Below are 20665 nucleotides of genomic sequence, written 5' to 3'. Positions count from 1 at the left end.
AATTAAAAATATTATCTTACAAATATTTATGCTTCATTTACACAAAACACAATAGTAGTGGAGGTTTGGGTAGGCGTGGTGAGGAGAGACTATGGGGAGATGGTGCGTGTGTTTTGGAGAATTAAAGGAAAAGAATTAACTAAAGTTATATTTTTGAACTTGTTTCTCTTTTTCTTTAAAAAAGGAAAGTATTTTTCAAAAAAAAAATGATAGATCAACTTTATAGATAAAAAAAAGAAAAAGTTGAAAAATTCACCAAAATGACAAATTAGATCTAAGTAAACTAATTTACGATATTCTAAAGAATATTTTCTTCTGTATCATTATTTATGTGATTAAAGCTTGTGAAGTGAACAAGAGCAATTTATATCTGAAAACCACTATATGTTGTTTTATTTTTTGTAGGATTTTAGTAAATACGGACATCTTTGCTAGCTACTTTGAGCCTGTTTGGATTGAGCAATAAATTTTGGCTTATAAATCAAAAATTAAAAATTAAAAATTTTAATTTATGTCTTTTGATTTATTTTTATTTTTTAAATTTTAAATAAATGATTTAATTTTTTAATTTTTTCTACATATACTATAAAAATAATTAAAAATTATTTTAACTTAAAACACTTAAAAATAAGTCGATTCAAATGGGTTTTTAATTCGACAGATCCTACTAAAGGGACATTAGTCATTACGATGTGGGTTTTGTAGATAAGACATGCAAACACAATCTACTCGTTGCGTCTCAATTTTGACAAGTACTTGACTAGGCACCAAATCTTTTTTTTTTGTACTTTCACGATATTTCAAAAGTACAGTATTGACAAGAGGAAGTTGCTCGGATGATAAATATCGCTCACTTCCAACTTTAGAATTGTAAGTTTGAGTCATCAAGAGAGCAAAAAGGTAGGAGCTCCTAAGGAGGGATTAAAAACAATAAAAAGCAAGAAACTACTGTATTTAGTTGTGTTAATTAACATGTCATTGCCATTATTATGAGAAAAAATCGTTAAGAAAATGTTTTAATTTTTTTAAAAAAATCAAGTATAAGAATGTAAATAATTTAAAAGGCAAAACGCAAAAGCGTAGTATATACATAAAAATAGAACGGACAATTATGTAGCAAAATCGAAAATGGCTACTAACTCAAGCAATTGGATGGAAACTTTGTTTTGATTTATAATCATGACTTGATAACAAGTTATACGACAAACCTAATTACCTATGTAATTAGGGGTTCACGATTTCTTTTGAATTGATTATTTTTCTATATAATAATAATTAAATTAATTAATCATGTTTAGTTGATACATTCCGTGCATCTTATACTTTACTAGATGCTACGTTTTAACATTTGATCCATACATAATGTTAATTTAGGCTAGCTCAAAAGAATATAAAGTACTAGTAATATATTATAATTGTCTAAATATTTATATATGTCTGAGTGTAAAATTATAGTAATTTTTAAATAGTATTTGTATAATTGGTTTTATTCGATTATTATTTGTTTAAAATTAAAATCAAATTAAATTTTATTAATTTATAATATTAAATTTCAAACCTAAAAAATATTGAGTTTTCTTAATTTATTTGATTTAATTTATTGATTTCCTCTGAACAGTCCAAGATATAATAAAATTATGAGGAATGATTGTTAAGAAATTAGTAACAATGGGATCCGAAAAATGAGATTTATAGATTAAAAAGAAAAGTAATGTCTAACGACAATTACATTAAATCACAAATATATGCATCAAAATATGTTGTGAAATTAAAACTACACATTTAACATCGTCAAAAATATCGATAAATTAATCTTGCTTTCATCATCATCATTTTATATAAGACGGAAATTCATTGGACGACCAATGGTATTTCGATAATTTTATGTTCTAATTTAGACCTTACGAAGAAAGACATTTGAAATTCATAAAATTAGTGGCCTTAAAGTAAAAAAAACATGAGTTTCTTGAGTGGGAGAAAGAGGGGATAAATCAGAAGCAAGAGTCCTATTGCATTAGTACCAAAATATTGGTGGAAATCTGATACAATGCTTTAGATAATGAGAAATGTTAAAAAGTAGTTAGTATTGTTCATTAGTCACCAAAACAGTTATTATTGTTCACTGTTATTAGAGTTTGTTAGAAGCAGTTATTTTGTTAGTTGTAGCATTAGATTCCGATTTAGTTCTATTAATAGAGATGTAATACAATTGTAAATCATTGAATGATATATGATAATTCTTCCCTTCTCTCTTTTACTCTGTTCTTCTTAGCTTCTATCTCGGAATTGCCCTGATATAGCTATCTTCTTCTTCGAGGTTCATCCTACTAATTGATATTATCCTTGCGATTACTGATAATTGAGTCAATTGGTATCATAGTACTGGTCCTTGGCTAAGAAATCATGGTTGCTTGGGACAAAAATCAAGACAGATCTTCAGAGGAAATAGAGGGAAAATTGTCTCAGATACAGGAACAATTGCAGAAGTTGATGAAAGGTATGGTGAATATGAAGGATAGAAATGTACAGACAATATAAGGAATTAATGGAGATCAAGCAAGCCCTAGAAAACACAAAACAGAAGGACAAGGAAATGGATCAGAATAGAGCAGAATCAGCTGTGGGTGGAGACAGAGCACAAGGGTTTTGCAATGCAACTGGAGATTTCCAAAATTCTAATGGCAAATTTCTAACCCAATGTTCAAAACTTGATTTTCCTAGATTTTCGGGGTCGGATTTGAGAGCATGGTTATATAAGGTGGATCAGTTTATTGCCATAGATGAAGTTCCATATGATCAGAGGGTGTGAGTAGCTTCTATCCATTTGGATGGTGAAGCTATTGCTTAGCATAGATCATACTTGAAGTCTAGGAACTCAGATATAGACCCTTCTTGGTCTGAGTATGTGTTGGCAGTTAATGAAAGATTTGAGGAAGAATTTGAAGATTTCATGGAAGCTAATAAAAATCTACAACAAACTGAGGATGTTAGAACATATCAAGCTAAGTTTGATAGGTTATTGAATGGAGTTAATTTGTCAAACAAAAATGCTATCAGTTGTTTTCTGGGAGGGTTAAAACTTGAGCTCAACAAAGCTGTTAGAATGCAATCACCCAAAACCCTAATGCAAGCCTACAAGTTAGCTAAGTTGCAGGAAGAGGTTTTTGATGCTCAGGCTAAGTCTTGGGGAATTAGTAGAACCAGTAGGAATTAGACTGGTCTTCTCCCTACTCCATCTAGGTTTCAGGGTGTACCAAAACCTACTTTTTCTAGCATAACTGTCAAGAAATCTTATGAATCAAATGTTAGCAGATTCAGTAATGGTAATATTGGTAGAATGCTATTGACTGCTGCTGAGATGGATGAGAAAAGGGCTAAAAGACTGTGTTTCTTGTGTGATGAGAAGTATATGCCTGGGCATGTTTGTAAAACCAAGAAACAGTTGTATTTGGTTGAAGTTCTGAAAGATGGGGAGGTAATCATGGAGGAAGAAGTGTTAGAAGTGGATGAGTGCATGACAATCTCCTTACAAGCATTTACTGGAAGTACAGGTTATCAAACAATTAGAGTAACTGGATACCATGAAAAAATGACTGTGCTTATTGATACAGGTAGTGCTCATAATTTAATTGATGAGTCAATGCCAAGGAAGTGAGGTTGTAAAATTTTGCCTATATATGAACAATCAGTAAGTGTGGCTGATGGTAGGAAGGTTCAAACTGTTGCAGTGTGTAAGAATTTGAAGTGGTTACTGCAGGGTACAACTTTTTCTTCTGATTTCCTACTACTACCATTAGGGAATGTTGACATAGTGTTGGGTGTGCAATGGTTAAACACTTTGGGTAGGATTTTGTTTGACTTCAGAAATAGAACTATTGAGTTTGTGCACCTGGGAAGAAAACATGTTTTAAGGGGAGCCAGTAGCCAAATCAAGACCACCAAGGCCAAATCCTTCAACAAAAAGAGTGATGAATCAGTTCAGGTCTTCATGCTTACCTTGGTGACAGATGCAACCTCTGTTTGTCAATGCAACACTATACAAATAACTCAAGGTACTGATATTCATCCTACCTTAATTGTTTTAATAGAACAGTACAAATGCATCTTTGATATGCCTACTACATTGCCCCCTCATAGAGGCATCTTTGATCACAAAATACCACTCATTGACTCAGCTACTCCTGTTAGCAAAAGGCCTTATAGATATCCTGGAATAAAGAAAGATATTATTGAGAAACTAGTACAAGAAATGCTAAATCAAGGTGTGATACAACCTAGTTCTAGTCCCTATGCTTCACATATAGTCCTTGTTGGGAAGAAAGATGGAAGTTGGAGGCTTTGTGTAGACTATAGAGATCTCAATAAACTGATAGTAAAGGACAAATTTCATATTCCTATCATTGAGGATTTGTTAGATGAACTAGGAGGAGCTGAAGTGTTCTCTAAGATTGATCTTAGAGCTAGTTATCACCAATTAAGGATGAAGGAAGCAGATACTTATAAGACAATGCAACTTTTAAAACTCATGAAGGACATTATTAATTTCTGGTTATGCCATTTGGTCTTACAAATGCACCTTCTTCATTTCAGAGTCTTATGAATGTTGTATTTAAACCACTCCTTCCTTAGGAGGTCAGTACTGACTTTTTTTTATGATATATTGGTATACAACAAGGATATGTCAGCTCATGTGAACCATTTACAAGTTGTATTTGATTTGATGAAGCAACATCAGTTGTTTGCCAAGGGTTCTAAGTGTGCTTTGGGGGTACCTGAGGTAGAGTACCTAGGTCATTTCATGGTCATTTCATTAGTGCTAAAGGGGTAGCTACTGGTCCTAAGAAGATTTCTGTAGTACAGGCTTGGTCTGTTCCTACAAATATCAAACAACTGAGAGGGTTTCTTGGTTTAACAGGATATTATAGGAGGTTCATTCTGAATTTTGGATCCATTGCTAAACCTCTCACTGAATTATTGAAGAAGGATAGGTTTGTATGGAGTGGGGGTGCTACTACAACTTTTCATGTTTTCAAAGATACACTAGTGACTGCACCTGTCTTAGCATTACCCGACTATGATAAACCATTCATAATTGAGACTGATGCAAGTGGTTCAAGAATTGGTGTTGTCTTGATGCAGCAAGGGCATCCAATTGCCTATATCAGTAAGTCATTGACACTTAGACATTAGGCTATGTGTGTGTATGATAGAGAGCTATTAGCCATCATATTTGCAGTTACTAAGTGGTTTCATTACCTATTAGGAAGACATTTCATTGTGAGAACTGATCAAAAGGCACTAAAACACCTCCTGAAACAAAGTATTCACACTGATTTTCAGGTTGCTTATATTTCTAAATTGATGGCCTTTGATTTTACTATTGAGTTCAAGAAATGGACTGACAATAAGGCTACTGATGTCTTGTCAAGAAATCAAAGTGTTGAGTTGTTGGCTGTTTTACTCTTAACTCCTAATGATACACTTTTGAAGAGAATTAGCCTAATATGGACATCTGATGCTGAGTTGCAAACTGTTATTCTTAAGTTACAAGCAAAGCCTTATAAATTCTATACCTGGATTGGTTCTCAACTAAGGTGGAAAGGCAGGCTAGTTGTAGGGTCTGATTTGCAGTTAAGACAAACCATTTTTCAGTTATGGCATTCAACACCACAAGGCGGTCATGGAGGTATGGATGCCACTATTAAGAGGTCACAATCCCTCTTCTACTGGAAGTCATTAGCAGCTGACATTGGGAATTTTATTTAAAAATGTGATATTTGTCAAAGGCATAAGTATGATACGGCAACTTACCCTGGACTACTTTAACCATTACTTGTTCTTAATGGTGTATGGGTTGATATCAGTCTAGATTTCATTGAAGGTCTTCCTAAGTCAAAAGAGAAGGATGTCATTTTAGTAGTGGTGGACAGATTCAGTAAGTTTGGTCACTTCATTGCTATTGCACATCCTTACACTGCTGAATTTGTAGCTCAGTGTTTTCTGAACAATGTTTTCAGTTGCATGGTATGCCAGCTGCTTTTATAGTAAGTGACGGAGATCATATTTTCTTAAGTTCTTTTTGGTAAGAGTTATTTACATTGCAGGGGGTCTTACTACATAAATCTACAGCATACCATCCCCAAATTGATGGTCAAACAGAGGTTCTTAACAGAACCTTGGAGACATATTTGAGATGCTTTTGTTCTGATAGTCCTTACACTTGGGCTACTCAACTACCTTTTGCTGAATTGTGGTACAACACTACATACCATTCTACCTTAAAATGTACACCTTATAAAGTTCTATATGGTCAAAAACCACCAATACACTTGCCTTACTTGGCTGGTGAGTCTTCTAATGGCATGGTTGATAAATCTTTGGTAGCTAGAGAGGCTGTGATAGCACTGCTCAAGCTCCATTTAACTAGAGCACAACAAAGCATGAGGGATAAAGCTAACAAACACAGGTCTGATAGGCAATTTATGGAGGGAGATTGGGTTTACTTGAAGTTGCAACCTTACAGGCAAATTTCAATAGCTTCTAGGCCTTAGAAGAATTTTAAAAAGGATTTTCTCTTTCTCTCATCTCACGAAAGAAGAAGACTAATAAATATAGGGAAAATAGTAATTTTGATACTCAAATTATTGTCTGATTGCGATTTTGGTTATTATGTTATATGACTTAGCATATTTGACGGTCAGTTAATCAAAGTGTGTTATTTTAAAATTTTCTCTATGCTCTTTTAGATATGATTGAGTGTTTATTGGGCTTGTGAATTGTTTTATGGAAAAATTACTTAAATACACAACACTTTTTTACCTATTATCAATATTTCCCTACTCTTTTACTAAAATACAAAAATCCCTTATTTTCCCCCAATTCAACTTAACCGGATACTTTATTAGTTTAAGTATCCGCCCGTTATTAATTAAAGTATCCGCGCTGCTATATTATGCATCCACCCGTTAATTAAGTATTCGTGCTGCTAACAACTAAATAATTTAAGTATCCGCCCGTTATTAATTAAAGTATCCGCGTTGCTATGCTATATTAAGTATCCACACTGCTATATTATGTATCCGAAAAACACTAAAAAAGGGGATTTTTAGTAATTAATGAAAGAGTAGGGAAAGGAAGTAATTTCTTTCTTATACTATGTCATTTGCCTAATTTTTACTTGTTTTATTTAGACAAATCAGTTAAATGCATGTTCGAAATGTTAGTGGAGGTAGAGGATTTTTTTTTTATTGAAATACCACATGAATTTAGTTCTTAAAGCTTTATTTTAATATGATAAGGATTTTCAATGAAATATTGTTAGATATATGATTGAAACAAAATAGCATAATAAAGTAGTAACACACTAACTAATTAGGAGAGATTAACATAAAAAAGGTTTTTTTTTTTTTAATAAAATTCCAGGTAGTATCCCTGGCAGATGTATTTCATTAAATGGAGAGGGGGACTAAGCCTTACCCCTTAGTTACATCTTAGATTGCAAGCAATCAGCCAAAAAACAAAAGAGAGAATGCTTACCTAAGAAGGGAATGAGATATTAAAACATAAAAGAAAGATAAAAGATAACCGATAATAACAATAGCTAATTCGTTTGGTTTGATATTTAACCAAACGAATTAACCATTGATCGGATGACTCAGTTTATTTCCTTTTACTTTGGTATCTATCTTTTCATAAACTTCTTTAAATACAGGTATACATGCTGCAAATGGATATAATTTATAAAGGCAAAATTTAATTGAATTTATAGATATTATTTGATTGTGCTCATTGCAGGGAATGAAATAGGTTTGGGATCGGAATTAAAAACTATTTGAGGATCGACTAGATGCTCGCTCGGAATTTACGTATCGATAGAGAGAAATGTATTAAAAAAAAATGCATATCATGTTTAAGTGTGTAATCTTCTCATCTAAATAAGTTATTAAATAGAGAATATTTTTATTATTTAATTATATTCTGAACGAGTTAATTACAACAATAGCAGAGCATTTCCAAAATTTTAGAGGTTATAAACTTATAATGTTGCATGCCTCATCTAGTTATACTAATTAAACAAAATCGACTTGCACAAAAATAACATCATCATCATCTACGATTGACTAACTGGAGGTGGCTCAGACCACTTTTCAACATGCATTCTAGCTTTTCTAGCCTGCCAAAAAAATTGCACAACTATATTAATTCTTATTATTAAGATATTTACGATTTCATAAAATGGGAAAACAAGTTCTAAATTTTTGCATTTGCATGGAAAAAAAATATTAATTACTTTAATAATAGTATAGTACCACTTTCTCCCAATCACAACGATACGTTATAAAAGCCAGTATTATCGTCTGCAAAGTTGTTCCTCCAAAAATCATTCCTGCCCACATGCCCTACAATTCCATTTTTCACTTACTAACCCCAAATAAAATTCAAATTGTCACAACTATAACCACAATTATTTTTCTTTATATATAAATGAGTTTACGTTTAAATTCAAATTGTCACAACTATAACCACAATTATTTTTCTTTATATATAAATGAGTTTACGTTTAATGCATTGACGGTTATTATATAGTATCCAATCACAAACTGTTCTACTCATGCAAGTCTAATTCCTACGGATACAACCAACCAACTCAATACAATATTATGTAATTCAATTGTCGATATATTCTCCCTGTTTGTATCGAATAATGATAGGAAAAAGAGCGATTAATTTTTGAGTAAATAATTTCTTGTGTTATCATGATATCAGATAAGGAAAATTAGTGGCCTGATAGTAAAAAAAAACATGAGTTTCTTGAGTGGGAGAAAGAGGGGTATCTTTGTACTGCTAGCTCCCTTAGATCATTGACTATCAGAAGACTAGAACTCAGGAACATCAATATGGTTAGGGGATAAATCAGAAGTAAGAGTCCTATTGCATTAGTACCAAAATATTGGTGGAAAGCTTATGGAGAGTATTTCATCACAAACACTTGTAAAAATTCTTGTAGCTTGAGGCGTGTTAAAGATACTGTTCTTAAAAATATTTCACTCGATCGATATATGTAAATGTATCCAGAGACAAACTCTTCTAGTATAAAACTAGGAGTCAAAAACTAACGAAAATTCATAATAAGAAAACTCAGCATACTAGATTAATATAGAACTTAGAAGAATATAAAAAAGGATTTTCTCTTTCTCTTATCTCACGAAAGAAGAAGACCAATAAATATAGGGAAAATAGTAATTTTGGTACTCAAAATATTGTCTGATTGCGATTTTGGTTATTATGTTATTATATGACTTAGCATATTTGACGGTCAGTTAATCAAAATGTGTTATTTTAAAATTTTCTCTATGCTCTTTTAGATATGATTGAGTATTCATTGGGCTTGTGAATTGTGATATTTAGACAAATCAGCTAAATGCATGTTCGAAATATTGGTGGAGGTAGAGGATTTTATTTTAATTGAAATACCACATGAATTTAGTTTTTAAAGCTTTATTTTAATATGATAAGAATTTTCAATGAAATATTGTTAGATATATGATTGAAACAAAATAGCATAATAAAGTAGTAACACACTAACTAATTAGGAGAGATTAACATAAAAAAAAAGGTTTAATAAGAAGGGAATGAGATATTAAAACATAAAAGAAAGATAAGAGATAACCGATAATAACAATAGCTAATTCGTTTGGTTTGATATTTAACCAAACGAATTAACCATTGATCGGATGACTCAGTTTATTTCTTTTTACTTTGGTATCTATCTTTTCATAAACTTCTATAAATACAGGTATACATGCTGCAAATGGATATAATTTATAAAGGCAAAATTTAATTGAATTTATAGATATTATTTGCTTGTGCTCATTGCAGGGAATGAAATAGGTTTGCGATCGGAATTAAAAACTATTTGAGGATCGACTAGATGCTCGCCTGATCGGAATTTACTTATCGATATAGAGAGAAATGTATAAAAAAAATTAGTGTATAATCCATATTGTAGACACGTAATTTTTGACCGAACTTAAGTTTAACACCATTTTTAAAGTTTAAATATTTTATAAATCTAAATTAAATATTTTGACTTTTATCTTATTTTATTAAGTTTATGTTAAAAGATTTGAAAGCAACAAAAATAGAATCACTTTTTAAGGTAAGTTTTATTTTCACTTGTTTAAAAAAAAAATGAAAACTTAGAGAAAATATATATTCTTTTAATTTAGATTTTACTTTATAAGCCAATGTTTCTTAATTATATTTTTAGATTGGCTATTTAACTTTTTAGTTCAAACTAATTAATTTATTTTTTTATATATATTAAATTTTAAAAAATAAAAAATAACCTAAACTACCCATTACCCCCTAAACCTCTACCCACTTCACTCACCTTAACCCCCACTGATCTCCCCTCACACCACCTGCACAACACAGACACACATCACCACATACACTACCCAGTGCTCTACTACATGCTACTATATTATACACACACAACACAAACACGACATAGAAAAAAGAATCAGCAAAGAAAAGCAACACACACACAAAACGGACAGAAAAGAAAGAGAGAAAAAGTCGCTCTATTTTTATATTATTTTTCCTTCCATAATTCACCAACACATTTGTATTTTTCTTCCTTCTTCATAGGGGTGTTCACGGGTTGGTTTGGATCGGTTATTGGTCAAAATCTAAACCAAATCAACTTAATCGGTTTTAAAATTATCAAAACCAAGCCAAACCAAATATAATATACATTTATCGGTTTGGTGATTATCAGTTTTGGTTTGGTTTGGTTCGGTTATTAACCATACACAAAAATAAAAGAAACAATTCATTTAAAATGTGAAAAAAGTGACACAATCCATTCAAAACGAAAAATAGTTAGAATGACTTAAATTACTAAACTTTCAATCACTAAATTTACTATCAATAAAGCTTTAAAATTCACTATATTGGCCTAGAAGGAAGAGACAATAACATTTTCAGTCCCACAAAGAATTGACATAGACACTCATATACATGAAATCAATAAAATAAATGCTTCATCTTGGGCATTTTTGCTTTCAATAAGTAAATTATAAAGAAATTTTAATGAAAATATGTATAAGANCACGGATTGGTTTGGATCAGTTATTGGTCAAAATCAAAACCAAACCAACGGTTTTAAAATTATCAAAACCAAACCAAACCAAATCAAATATAATATACATTTATCGGTTTGGTGATTATCAGTTTCAGTTTGGTTTGGTTCGGTTATTAACCATACACAAAAATAAAAGAAACAATTCATTTAAAATGTGAAAAAAGTGACAACAATTCATTCAAAACGAAAAATAGTTAGAATGACTTAAATTACTAAACTTTCAATCACTAAATTTATTATCAATAAAGCTTTAAAATTCACTATATTGGCCTAGAAGGAAGAGACAATAACATTTTTAGTCCCACAAAGAATTGACATAAACACTCATATACATGAAATCAATAAAATAAATGTTTCATCTTGGGCATTTTTGCTTTCAATAAGTAAATTATAAAGAAATTTTAATGAAAATATGTATAAGATCTTTAAAATTGTTTATAAAAATAATATATTAAGTATGTATATTAATAAAATATATGTATATAATTCATCGGTTTGGTTCGGTTCGGTTCGGTTCGGTTATTTCTTCGGGTTTTTCGAATAAAATCATAACCAAACCAAATACTATCGATTTTCAAAAATCTAAAACCAAACCCAAATAAAATCGGTTTTATTTTATCAGTTTGGTTTGGTTTTTCGGTTTGGATCGGTTTTTATCCAAACCGTGAACACCCCTACTTCTTCATTACTACTTTCATATAAATATAACACATATACCATTACATACAATCTACAAAAGATTCGTGAGTGTTTTAATCAAGCTTAGATCAAGGTTTTGCGGTACTTATTCTCTTCATTTGAGGTTTTTTTTTACTCTCCCTAGGAGCTCCCACCCTTTTGCTTCCTTGGTGACTCGAACTCGCAACCTTCGAAGTGAGGGATGCTTACCATCCGAGCAATCCCCTCTCGTCTCATTTGAGGTATAACTTTGCCTTAAATCTTTAATTTATTTATGGAATTTGATGCAACTATATGATAAGTTTTCTTTTATTTTTTATTTTATTCATAAGAATGAATCAAGTGTTATATTTTTTGTTTAATGAATGAATGTAGTTTTAATCGATGATTATTTTCTCTTTATTTATTTGTTAAGTTGTAACCTCTTAAAAATGAAAGGTCATGGCATTGTTCTTGTCTTCATTTAGATAATATTGATAAAGTAGGAATTGTTAGGCTAAAAATAAGTAAAAAAGTTATTGTTGTTTTATTTTATCAATCAAAAAATGAGATTTATTTTTAACAATTCGGTATAGTTTTGTTGTATGAGAACGTGTATGCTTAGTTTTGACATCAACTTTAAGAATAATAAAATAAATAAATGATATGGAAATGATCCAAAATTTTATTCTAGAAGTTTAGTATTTTACTTTATTTCCTTTTTCTTTATAAGAAATAAATATTTTCTTTTAATGTTGAAACAAACATTTAGACACATTAAAAAATATTTGTTTCAATTAAGAATGTGGTTACAAATCTTTTTTTGAAACATTAAAATAAACTCAAGGATGCAGTGACGCACCTTGTCCAATAATATAATTAACTTGCATTGATTTAAAGTACAGAATTATAAAAAAAGGGATAAGATTATTAAGTGTGATAAAAGAAGACAGTTATGTCTCTAAATGTCAAGACCAAGAATGCGGTTATGCATCTAGGTTGAGACCAAATAAAACTTCAACAATAAAAATTGCAAGTAAAATTGTGGCCTATCAACATATATCCAAAAAATAATCATAATTTAAGTATAAGTCAATAAAAGCGACCGTGTTAGAACAACGAGACTCGAGGGATGCCTAATACCTTCCCCTCGATCAACATAATTTCTTACCCGAATTTCTACTTTGCAGACCATATTAAAGAATCATTTCCTTTTGATTAGGGATTGAACAAAAAGGTGACTTGGAACACCATAACTCAATTTCAAGTGGCGACTCTGAAAAGTAAAATAATCCCTAAATCAATACCGTTACTTGAAAAAACCCTTCCGCCGGTCGAAAAAAAAGAATGTGGCATTTCAACGAGTTAATTACAACAACAGCAACAGCAGGGCATTTCCAAAAAGTTTTAGAGGTTATAATGTGGCATGCCTCATCTAGTTATACTATTCATTAAACAAATTCCACTTGCACAAAAATAACATCATCATCTACGATTGACTAACTGGAGGTGGCTCGGACCACTTTTCCACATGCATTCTAGCTTTTCTGGCCTGCCAAAAAAAAATTGCACAACTATTTTAATTCTTATTATTAAGATATTTACGATTTCATAAAATGGGAAAACAAGTTTCAGAATTTTGTATTTGCATGAAAAAAAGATATTAATTACTACAATAATAGTTTGGTACCTCTTTCTCCCAATCAGAACGATACGTTATAAAAGCCAGTACTATCGTCTGCAAAGCTGTTCCTCCAAAAATCATTCCTGCCCACATGCCCTACAATTCCATTTTTCACTTATAACCACAAATAGAACTCTACTTCAAATTGTCACAACTATAACCACAATTATAAATTTTTCACATAATCACAATTATTTTTCTTACATTTTTCTAAATATATAAATGAATTTACGTTTAATGCATTGACGATTATTATATAGTGTCCAATCACGAACTATTCTATTCATGTAACCCTAATTCCTATGGATGCAAACAGCCGACTAAACTATAGCTAGGAGTCTTAATTCTAATGCAATATTATATATTCTCCCTTGTTGTATCGAATAATTATAGGAAAAAGAGAGATTAATTTTTGAGTAAATAATTTCTCGTGTTATCATGATATCAGAGTAATCAACAGACTCATCGTCCAAGTCCTCGACCACAATGACCAACGGCTTAAAAGGTAGTACATATAGAATCAAATCATGTATAAGATAATTACAAATACACTTCTATAATAAACATCAATTTATAACTATATGATAAAAATAGTATGAAATTCGTAAGAAAGAAAGAGACCAGCATACCTCAAGACCAGTGTGGAGAACCATACCCATAAGAATTCCAAGAGGGACTCCAACAAGGTAATAACAACCTAAATTAATATAAGCCACTTTTGATTGCCACCCTGAACCAACAGCAACCCCTGTAACAAACAAAGCATCTTTCTATTATTTTTTTTTCACCAGATCCTCAACGCATATAAGTTAAACTCTTATATATTATAGTGGAAACATAATTAAAATTAACGTAATAGTTACCGGATAAAACAGGTTGAACACTGTTTAGAAGAATGGTAAATGCAAGAAGGTAAGAAATCTTCTTAAAAGCTTTTAGGACATCAAAGCTTGATGAGAAGATTAGAGCAAATTTATCTTGATATATCATTATTAGTACACAAAATATTAGCCCTATAATGGTTGATTGTATCACTGATACCGCTGTTGCGAATTTTGCTGCCTTTCCTCTTCCAGCACCTAGCTCATTCGCTACTCGCACTCTGAAAAAATAATTTAACGACTTTCGTATAATAAAATTAAATTTGAGTAATCATACGTGAAATAAATCTTGTAATTATTGAACAAATAAAAATGAAAGAAGTAAAACAGAATCGAGATGAGGTTCAATCTGTTTTTTACAACAAGTTGTTTTAGAAATTATTCCTCTGACATGGTTAAAAAAATAAGTTGGTTTCCCTATTTTTAAAAGGTGATTAACAATGGATTAATAGAAATCATGTATACAGTGGCAGACGGTAGAATAAAGTAACTAATGTGATCTACTTGATAATTTGTGCCATAACATATACAGATTAATCACCAGTGCAAAAGTATGAAATCGAGCCGTGATCTAATTAGTAATATATTAATCTAATCAGTCCAATAATATTATATTTTTAGTAGATATCTTTTCATTGCAACAAATCTTAATGAGAATATCAATCAAATAGATTAAGTGACTTTGTAAGTAAAGTTTTCATATTTGAGTGATTTTTAAATTAAAAAACAAAGTTGAGTGACTTTTTGAGAGAAAAAAAAATCCATATATAATTAAGTGAAGTTATGAGAGAACAATCCATATATATAGTTGACTTTCTAAGAGCAAATTCATAATCAAGTGATCATATGAGATATTATCTTTGATTACAAATATTCATATTATATTATGTTTGTGATTACTGTAGTAAGTTTGTAACAATATATATTACTACATACAATCTCAACTTCAGTACGTAGTAGAAATAATATCATGCTTATAAATGTGAAATGAACGGATAGGTATAAAATTGAATTTTAATTTATCCTATGGAATTTAATAAAGACACGAAAGAAACCTACAAAATATTACACCTAATAATAATCTCGGCTGTTTGTGTCTTTCATGTTCAATTGATAGATATGAAACACTAAAATACAAGGACATGAATCACTGAGTTTATCAGTTCAAATTAATTTTAATTTTAATATATTAGTATTACATTAAAATTCAAAAGTAAAACAAATGACTGAGACTGACAATTAATTGTCTAATTCATTAATTGTCAGTTTGTCACTATCCCTTTGTATATTTTATGACCACAAATCAAATGGTACAAAGAGACAACAACATCATTTTCTTAATTTATCGTTTTTCTGTCAATTGTTATGCGCCACAAGTTCCCAACACGTAACAACTTCTTCACTAGAGACCAGAACTACAAGTTGTGATGGTAGGTTTCTAAATTTCAATAAAAAAGTTGTCATACAATTTATATGATTTACTTTTGTTAGGATATATACTATTAATCATGTGTTTAAATATAATATTTTAATAATTTTTAAAATTAAACATCTAATTGAAAGATTGTTAAGGTATAGACTATTGACCATGCATTTAGATATACTACATTATAACAATTGTGATGGTTAAATGTCTAAATGAGAGATTGTTGGGATATATACTATTAATCATATGTTTAAAAATAGTATTTATTATATAATAATTATTTATTCTGTTTTAATGGATCATATATTCATTTATGGTGTCTGTTTACTTGTATAGTAGATGGTTTAGTGTATAGAGTTTTAGCTTATACACCGAGGATTAAATCATCGTTCTTATAAGTATAAAATTTATTTATTCACAATCTATTATAGAAATTGAACATGCCATCGGTACGATTGTAGCACAAGATTATGTATAATTTATCTTGATTATGGGAACAGTATAGTTTCAATTTCTTGTGCTAGTGCATTTTGTATGTATTGAACTGAACCGAGTAGAGATAGTTGTTTTAGACTGACTAACAAAAACATATTCTCTAAACTATTAGATATACTTATATTTTCAATCCTAATATAACTATCATGATCTGTATTTATTAATTATTGTTTTGATTTATTAAAAGGTGTGATTCTCATATGAGTCAATATGACTAGTAGGTTGGATGATAATTTATCTACTGGTGAAATAATATGTTACTTGATGGAATCCATGTCTCGATATAGATAATGATGATATGCCTTTTTGAGAAGCTTATAAGTTTTCATCGTGTCAAACCTTGCACGTGGATTTATGAATCCGATACAAGAAATAAGTTAAGTCGTGCTCTAAAGGAAATTAATCAATGAATTAAATTCGTCAGTAATTTAATTTATTGATTAATATATGTAATCTTAACATGGGAAATTTCATAAGTGTTTAATGGGAAATTATTTTGAAATATAAATAGAGCAGTGCAATTACGAATTTCTAGTAGAATTATTTGTAATTTATTATGGTAAGAATAATTCAAATTAATTATTTGAAATTATTTCCATAATAGGAAGCCTCAGTAATTAATTTCATAGTCCCTACAGTGCCCATATTTAACTAGAAATCAGAATCCTATTTTCTAAGGGGAATGGAGAAAAGTAGCATGTGTTTTTGTTTCAAGAAATCTGACGTGTCTTTGGTCTCCTTTTTGGATTGGGAAGAAATTTCTATAAGTAGGGTTTCTTCTAACCTAGAAAGTGAATAAGTTTTCTATTCAATACTTGTCCACCAAGTATTGAGAGAGTTCGGATGTGAACTTAGGATCACCGTAGAAGACCATGAAAGTGTTGTCTAACTTTTGGATTCACTTAAAGATATCTGATCACGATTCAAGAGGTAATTCTTGTATTACATTTCAGCAAGTTTATGTGTTCTAGCATCATTATATGTGTTTTAGCATAAACGTATTGGTTATCTATTATTCATGTAAGAAGCATGATTCTAATATGTTTCCGTTGTGCATATAGTTTTCCAACAACTTCTTTTTCGTGAGTTTCAAAAGCTTGACATTTTTCCATATTTAGTTACAATTTAACTTTAAAATACTTATTTATTTTTCATGAAATGATTTATTAACACAAACAACTATCACTCATTTTAAGCCACAAGTTTCAAAAGTATTTCTTTAATTTCTATATTAAACTCTTTACCAACTCAAACTATATCATATAAAATGGAACATAAGGAATATCACTTTTCAGGCCCCAAAGGACTTCCTACTTTGCCTCTTTCTTTAAAATAAAAAAAATTACTATAGTGTTCGGATTAATTTACATATATTTTAATTAATTTTATGAAATACTTATTACGTTTCACCCTCGCATATATCAAATAACTTTATCCATTAAAATTTAAAAAAATACAAGAAAATTACTTTTCTTTTCAATAAAAAAGTCTTTCAACTTTACCAATATTATTTCAAAAATCACTCTTACGAATTTGGCCGATTCAAAGAGACTTCCGTTCCTTAACTTCAATATTCCTTCTTTTAAAGAAAACATATGTGTAGACGTAATTCCGTTAAATTAAAAATGAAAACTTATTTTGATGAAATGATATATTATGACTAACACATGTGTTTGGGTATTTGCTTTTAAGGCTTCAATTAATTTAAATTTGAAGTCTGTAAGACTCTTTAATAGAGATAGTTATTTTTTTATTAAAATTTTATTTTTTAGTTCTCAAACTTTAAATATGAGATCTCTAAAAGTGAACCCTTTATGTATACATATTAGATTTCCTTTGTATACTCATTTTCAATACACTTTTTTTAGTTATTTTAATTGTATTAAAATCAAATATCTTATTACCAATTTGCCCAGAGATTATAGAACATTTAAAATGAGAATAAGAGAATATATTTTATTTTATATAAAAGAAAAGAAAAGTATTAATTACCCGGTGGCAGCGAAGAAAGCAAGTGGTATCATCATCTCCCAACCATTAATATTCATGCTGCAACAAAGAGAAACACAAAACAAAGAACTATTGCATGTGAAATTCCAATTAGATTGTTAAGTTTAGTTACTTTTGTAGGCTCAATAAATTATTCTTTCTTTAACATCGTTTGACTCAACACAAGTTTAAAATAAAAAGAAATTATAATCTAAAATAAATTTTAAATATTTTAAATTATAAAAATATTTTTTAAAATATCACATAAATATTACAAGAGACACGACGAATGACATACCAGATGGACAACGCATCAAGGGCCAACGTCGCATTCTCCAAATATCCTGTCATCAGCATCAATATCCTATAGTACCAGTTCTCCAAGCTACGAAAGTTTTCAAATAAAATAAATAAATAATAATAAGGATAGAATTTGGCACCTCTTCATTTTACTTTTTTCCTTTAATTTTCCATGACATAATTTAAAATCCCGTTAGTTATGAATTACTACTTGGCAGTGATTTCTGACAAATTTTGTAACTAAATCTAATTTTTTTATGTTTACCAAAGCATAACACCAGCAGCAGCGGAAAGTCGAAAAAATTCCCAAAGTCCCGAAAAGGCTTGTGTTGAGAAGCCAGTCCACGTTTCTGGACACCCACCGCATGCGGCGTATATAAACATTCCAATAACCAGCAGCCACCACGATATGTCTAGTGCTACGGCGGCTCCCACTATCCCCAAATTCAGTTTGTACACAAACAACCAACTGGTCACCGTGTGAATCGCCAGCACCGCCAGTGAAATCCAGGCGATAACCACCGTCTTCAGCTGGCTCTGAAGGAACCTCTGTATCGGAAACTGAAAAGCAAAGCTGAAGTGCAGCGGAATAAACCACAACGCCACTACCCCTGATAGCTCTGCCACGTCGTCTGGTTGACCTAGTGCTTTTAAAATTGGGGTAGCGAATGTGTACATCGGAAGGAGAAGGAAACAACAGAGGGTTAAAACGATCCATGATCTCTGCATGTATATTCCTAACATATGATGTTTTTTTGCTCCATAAGCTTGTCCGCATAAGGTTTCTAATGCACTCGCCATCCCCAACTACATTTCCATCTCAAAAAGGAAGTCAGTAATTTTGATGATGAAGATCCAATTGAAGGATGGAATTGTAACTGTATAACTTGAGGAAGGAATTCAATATAATACAAAAATGTCAAACATGAAATTTGAACTTGTAACTTGAATACAACTTTTGAATCGGGTGTTACGATAATTAGAATTTAACAATTTGATGAAGAAGATTCAATAAATCGTCCCTGTTTTTCAAATGTGCAGATAAGGAAAAATAATTTGAAAGAAGTTGAGGGGATACATACAAGGAGACCAAAGTTGAGGCCAACAATGACGGTATTAGAAATGGAGATAGCAGCAAGTTCAACTTCACCAAGGTGACCAGCAAAACTTTGAGTGATAATATTCATGGTGTAAGTAGCTATACGGCTGAAAATGGCTGGACCAACGATGTGCCATAGTTTTTTGGTTTCGATCCATACTCTTGTTTTCAGATCCTTATCATCGTCATCCTCCGTTCGTTCAATTTTATTCTCCGGCAACCGGTTCGCGGAGGTTTCCTCCGCCAACAACAATGGTTGCCGGTTTTCGTCGATAACGCTGCCCATTCGTAACACTAGAACTAAAATTAGCCACGATATAAGAATAGGGTACTAAAAAGAGAGTTGTATGGGGGAATTTTATAGAAAATGGTAAAGTGACGATGACGATGCAAGTTTTTATGCTCAACCTAATTGGACAAATATATCTGTTTTAAATTATTCATTCAATGCAATCCAATCCGCATATATATTTGGTAAGTAACCAAAACTATTTTAAAAGATGCACTCCCTCCGTATTAAAAAAAAAATGGTCTACTTTAATTTGAAACGAGTTTAATCAAAGAAAAATTACTTTTTTAATTTTGTTATTCTAAATTAAAGTTACGACAAATGCTTTTTAATTTTATGGCCTTAAACATAGTAAAAAATCGAAGTTAAAATATTGCTAAAAAAAAGGATAATTCTTTTTAAAACGGATTAAAAAGGAAATTATGTCATTTTATTTTTCAAAGAATGGAATAATATGATCTAGTTAAGTATTACTCCCTCCGTCCCTTTTTAGTTGTCCACTTTAGAAATGGCACACAGATTAAGGCAACAATGATTAGCACAGTGAAGTTACAATTTTACCCTTATGACAACTTTTCACTTCAAAATTACAACCACTTATTTGAATTAAAGTGAAATAAATTGGAGGGAAACAACATACACTTTTACAATTTTCAAGAAGTGTAAATAAGGGTATAATAGGAAAAAATTTGTTGT

General features: G+C 30.6%; 1 protein-coding gene across 6 annotated transcripts in view; it reads right to left on the bottom strand.

The window, feature by feature from the left end:
- LOC125856556 (protein DETOXIFICATION 27-like) overlaps positions 1 to 20120 on the bottom strand; it is a 41296-nt gene extending 21176 nt beyond the window's left edge. The window contains exons 1-8 of one of the 6 annotated variants that reach the window (XM_049536128.1): positions 19664 to 20097; positions 18847 to 19388; positions 18580 to 18666; positions 18285 to 18341; positions 14354 to 14592; positions 14120 to 14238; positions 13497 to 13586; positions 7945 to 8173 (exon numbers count right to left, since the gene is read on the bottom strand). In XM_049536128.1, the coding sequence (XP_049392085.1) occupies positions 8111 to 8173; positions 13497 to 13586; positions 14120 to 14238; positions 14354 to 14592; positions 18285 to 18341; positions 18580 to 18666; positions 18847 to 19388; positions 19664 to 19966 (1500 nt within the window). In that variant the 5' untranslated portion in view covers positions 19967 to 20097 and the 3' untranslated portion in view covers positions 7945 to 8110. Of the gene's footprint in view, positions 1 to 7944; positions 8174 to 8309; positions 8400 to 13163; positions 13359 to 13496; positions 13587 to 14119; positions 14239 to 14353; positions 14593 to 18284; positions 18342 to 18579; positions 18667 to 18846; positions 19389 to 19663 lie in introns of those variants that run through there. The other 5 variants (XM_049536126.1, XM_049536125.1, XM_049536129.1 and 2 more) reach the window with 5 other exon arrangements.
- Positions 20121 to 20665: the final 545 nt, after the last annotated feature.

The sequence above is a fragment of the Solanum stenotomum genome, chromosome 2 (genome assembly GCF_019186545.1).
Source record: "Solanum stenotomum isolate F172 chromosome 2, ASM1918654v1, whole genome shotgun sequence".
NCBI lineage: Eukaryota > Viridiplantae > Streptophyta > Magnoliopsida > Solanales > Solanaceae > Solanum > Solanum stenotomum.
This window is presented reverse-complemented; position numbering and strand designations above follow the sequence as displayed.